At 42.6% G+C, this 5023-nt stretch overlaps 1 protein-coding gene across 1 annotated transcript; it reads right to left on the bottom strand.

Annotated features, from left to right (window-relative positions):
• Window positions 1-389: 389 nt before the first annotated feature.
• Window positions 390-2638, bottom strand: LOC145816086 (uncharacterized). The gene is made up of 3 exons (XM_082912326.1): window positions 2508-2638; window positions 2048-2405; window positions 390-479 (listed from the first exon to the last, which is right to left on the bottom strand). The coding sequence occupies exons 1-3, from the start codon at window positions 2636-2638 to the stop codon at window positions 390-392; spliced, it is 579 nt and encodes a 192-aa protein (XP_082768452.1).
• Window positions 2639-5023: the final 2385 nt, after the last annotated feature.

Below are 5023 nucleotides of genomic sequence, written 5' to 3'. Positions count from 1 at the left end.
GCTCTAGCTTCAATTACGCCCTTTCTAGCGAGTGCTTGGCTTGGCTTGTGGACAAAGAACAAGTTAGGCCATCTTTAGCTACAGAAACTTCCATAAGTCCAAGAAGAAGACATAGAGCTACCTGACTTTGTTGTGCCCATAGTTTTACTGCTTTGATGTTTCTTTTCAAGTTTTATGATGTGAAAGCAACTTTGATTTAAATCAGAGAGTTGGAAAGTGTACTTGTGTAGAAATCAATAAAATTAAAGTTGCGAGTACTGAAAAATTTTCTTTTGGTCCCAAAATGGTCTAAGTTGAAAAAGGTAAAATTTTAAGAAAAATCAATTCATTAAAACTTTTCAAAACAATTTTCGAAAATGGTCACTACCTGGCACACTAAAAACCCATCTTTACGATGTATAACACCAAATCGAAAGATCAATAATTGCCCACAACTGCATTATCATTATCATCGCTGCCTTATCTTGCAACTGACCTTTCTGCCAAACGGAGACAACCCAATCAGGCCAACAAATGATGGAAACAGGACAGTTGATTTGGAGATGGCTATGGCCGAACTTCGGGATGAAGTTGTCTACATATCCCAAAAATGGGAATGAGACCTTATGTAGTTCGGTTCAGGTTCACTTAAGTATTAACGCTCTCCTTTTGCGCTCTAACTTTTGCCAAAGCCACTCTTTCGTGTTTTCTACCATGTGAGCACAATTTTTCTTTATTTCTAATTTTTCATGCTCTAACTTTTTCCTAGGTCGCCCTTTTGGGTTTTTGGCCTAGCGAGCCTCTCAAGGGTAATATTTCTTCAACTTGCCCATGTTGATCAGCTGTGAAAACTCCAAGCCATCCAAATCCATAAGAATAATTGCCCCTCCTGACCAGATTGACTTGATGATATAAGGACCAGTCTAATTGGGTCTGAACTTGCCCCTAGGGTCATGGATGGGAGCTCAGTTGTTTTTCAATACCATATCCCCTTCTTTGAGATTTATGGACTTAACTTTCCTGTTAAAAGCCCTAGCAATTCTACGTTGGAAGCCCTAGATATGATATAATGCCCTCAGCCTCCTCTCGTCAAATAGCATCAATTTCTCAAACCTGCTCTGTTGCAAATCCACCTCCGCTATCTAGCACTCAGCCATTACGCGTAGCGACAGTAGCTCAATCTCAATTAGTAGAATAGCTTTCATTCCATACACTAGAGAATAGGGGGTTGTCCCTATAGATGTTCAAATTGACGTTCTATAGCCCCAAAGTGCAAATGGCAGTTTATCCGGTCAGTCCCTATATGTTTCAACCATCTTTTGTAGGACGTTCTTCACATTCTTGTTTGCAGCCTCAACAACTCCGTTGGTTTGTGGTCTATACGTCAATGACTTATGAAAAGCCACGTTATATTTCTCAAGAAGATCCACCACCTCTTTCTTAAATGCGAGCCATAATCGAAGATGATCTTGTTCGGCACCCCATACTGGCAGATAATATTGTTCTTGATGAACTTAGCCACGTGCGATGCCTTCAATACAGACCAAGACTAGGCCCCCACCCATTTCGTGAAGTAGTCAATTGCCACCAGAATAAACTCGTGCCCATTTGACCTCTTTGGCGAGATGGCACCAATTATATTGATTCCCAAAACAGAAAAAGACCACAGTGAAGTCATGTTGTAGAGCTTTGATGGCGAAATGTTCATGCGATTAGTATGGACTTGATATTTGTGGCATCGCCGAACAAAATCAATACAGTCCTCCTCCATAGTTGACTAGAAATAGCCTTGTTTGAGAATCTTCTGGGCCAGCATCACACCATTCTTGTGAGCTCCACACTTCCCTCTGTGGATGGCCTCCATGAGATGTTTTGATTCTTTTTCTTCGACACACAACTTGTGCATTCCCAAATGACCTCCCTTGTACAGCTTACCTCGACAAATGATAAATTGGATGGCCAGGTGCCATATCTCCCCGTTTATCTTTGGCATTCGCCCCTGGTGGATACGTGTTTTTTTTTCTAAGAAATTCCAAATGTCATAATAGTAGGGATTCTCATCTTGAACCTCATCTATTGCGGCGATGGTTTGGTAAGACAGCGTGTACTTTTGCTCAATGATGATTGGACACATGTTCACTCCTAGTGGGATGTCTACCATGGAAGATAGAGTTTCTAACGCATTAGCGAATCGGTGGCTCTCCCTCAACAAATATGTAAACGTCAGTTTTTCAAACCTAAGAATCAGAATATCCAAGGCCTGATGATACATCTTCATGTTCTCTTCTTTGACTTTCCAATCCTCGTTAGCTTGAGAGACAACCAAATTCGAGTCCCCAGTAATGTCCAACCTAATTGCCCCTAGTTCTAGGGCATCTTCCAAATCAGCAATACACGCCTCATATTCCGCTTTTTTGTTGGACACTCTAAACCAGAGGTTGAACACTAAGGGTATATGGGAATCATCGGGTGCTATGAGCAACACACCTATCCCATAACCATACTGATTAGCCGCCCCGTCAAAGTACATCATCCACATTTCCACTTCTACATGCAGAATGTCTTCATCTGGGAATTGGTATTCCATTGCTTCATCTCCTTCTACTGGAAGGTCTGCCAAGAATTTCGCTATAGCTCTCCCTTTAACGGACTTGTACATAACATATTTGAGATCAAATTCGGAAAAAAGAAGCAACCAATGAGCTAGCCTACCTGTAAGTGCTGGTTTCTCGAAGAGATATTTAACGGGATCTAATCTCGAAACCAAGATTACAGAATGAGCTAACATATAGTGCCTCAACTTTCTGGTGGTCCATACCAAGGCTAGGCAAGCTTTCTCCAGGAGAGTGTAGTGGGTCTCGTCTTCTAGCATCTTTTTTCTTAAATAGTAGATGGCCTTCTCCACTTTGGCTTCAGATTCTTGAGCTAGCATGCACCCCATAGTCAAATTCATCACTAATAGGTACAAGATCAATGGTTTCCCCAGTTCTAGTGGTGATAACACAGGCGGATTCTGCAAATACTGCTTGACCTGTTCAAAGGCATGCTGACAGCGATCGTCTCATTAGAACTTCTTTCCCTTCTTCAGGAGACCAAATAGTGGTTCACAAGTGAAAGTTAGTTTTGAAATAAACTACCTTATGAATTTCACTTTACCTAGAAAGTCGCGCATCTCCTTTTCTGTCCTTAGTGGCGGCATTTCTAAGATGGTCTTGATTTTGGAAGGATCTACCTCAATTTCCCTCTATGTGATTAGGAAACCCAGCATCTTCCCTATCGTCACCCAAAAGGTGCATTTCTGGGGGTTCAGCTTCAATTTATATTCTCTAATTCGTTGAAAGAATTTCTCCAGTGTGGTGTAGTGGCCTTCTCACTCTTTGGACTTAGCAATCATGTCATCTACGTACACCTCAACTTCTTTGTGGATCATGTCATGCATAATGATGGTTACAGCCCTCTGGTAGGTAGCCCCAGCATTCTTCAACCCAAATGGCACGACTCGGCAGCAGTAGGTGCCCCACGGAGTAGTGAAAACGGTCTTCTCCCTATCCCCGGGTGCCATCATAATCTGGTTATACTTGGAAAACCCATCCATGAATGATAATAGCACGTGGCTGGCGGTGAAGTCTACCAACTCGTCTATGTGTGGAAAAGGGAAGTCATCCTTTGGACTGGCCTTATTCAAATCCCCGAAGTCGACATAGACTCTAATTCTGCCATCCTTCTTCAAAACTGAAATGATATGGGCCAACCACGTCAGATACTCAGATACAAGTAAGAACCTTGCCTCAATCCGTTTGGTGACCTCCTCGTTGATCTTAACCGCCCAATCTGGGTGGACTCTACATAGCTTCTGCTTAACTGGTTGGGCGTCAGGGTCAACAAGGATCCAGTGCTGTACAATCTCAGGATCTATTCCAGGCATGTCTTCGTAGGACCACGTGAAAACATCTTTGAAATCTTTTAATAAAGCGATTAAACGCTCGGGTTCCTTCGATGACAACGTAGACCCGATCTGGACTAAGCAGGGATCCTTCTCAGTACCTACATTAATTGCAATGATTTCATCAGTACAGGCCTTAACACGCCTCTCCTCCTCTTAGTCAATCAAAATTTTCAAAGCCCGAGGAATTTCTTCCTCTTTGTTTAAGTCAAAATTTTGAAAATCAAGGTCAGTACAACAAACCAAAGGCACAGAGAAGTAAGTAAAGTCCATTGTATTCCCATTCAAATAGTCAGGATCCTCGGTTATAGTTGATTTAAAAGAAAAACTAAAAGACGACCTGGACAGGACCTTGGTATCCGAGTTACCACTCCCGGAAGTACCAGACTCGGACGAACCCGAATCTGACTCCGATTCCACAGACATGGCAAAATCAGATTCAGACTCACTATCCAATTCAAAATTGCTGATGACACCCTTCTCAAATTTCCAGACCAGGTGTGGAGCCCCAGATGCGTCCACGATAAGATTGGAGAAATCCACTGCTAGTTTATCCCCGAACATTGAGATAGTGCAACTATTATCCCCCAACTTGGCGGACTCAGCTCCAACAGTAGAATTTATTAGTAAATCAACCAGTGTTTTTCCCAATAGCTCTTCTTCTTCAATATCCAGGCTTGCTGTCTTGCCTTGATCTGTGTTAGGGGTCAGGTCTGTCTGTTGTCCGAAGAAGATCTCGAACCCCGAATACCTTGTTTTTTTCTCCCAATCATACCAAGGCTTTGGAAATCCACAGAAGGAGAAGTCTTCCACTTGGCAGACAAAACCTCCATTTAAGTTTCCCCGTATTGGTTCGTGGACTAACTCGTACTGCCTCCTAGTCTTCTTTACTTTCAGCCTTCATCGTAACTCCTTTCCTTTTCTTTGCTAATCTACAACGGTAGGTTTGTCTCCCAGCCCAAAAGCGTAAGGATTATGACTCACCTCCTTGGCAACTGTACCTCCCTCCTTGGCAACTGTATCGATAGGTAGTTTTGTTCGGTTCATTATCTTTAGCAGTGTTTGCCTATGCTCTCGAGAAGCCATGATTAGCCCCTAGAT

Source organism: Camellia sinensis, unplaced genomic scaffold, assembly GCF_055761805.1.
Source record: "Camellia sinensis isolate YWXY unplaced genomic scaffold, ASM5576180v1 Unanchor3, whole genome shotgun sequence".
NCBI lineage: Eukaryota > Viridiplantae > Streptophyta > Magnoliopsida > Ericales > Theaceae > Camellia > Camellia sinensis.
This window is presented reverse-complemented; position numbering and strand designations above follow the sequence as displayed.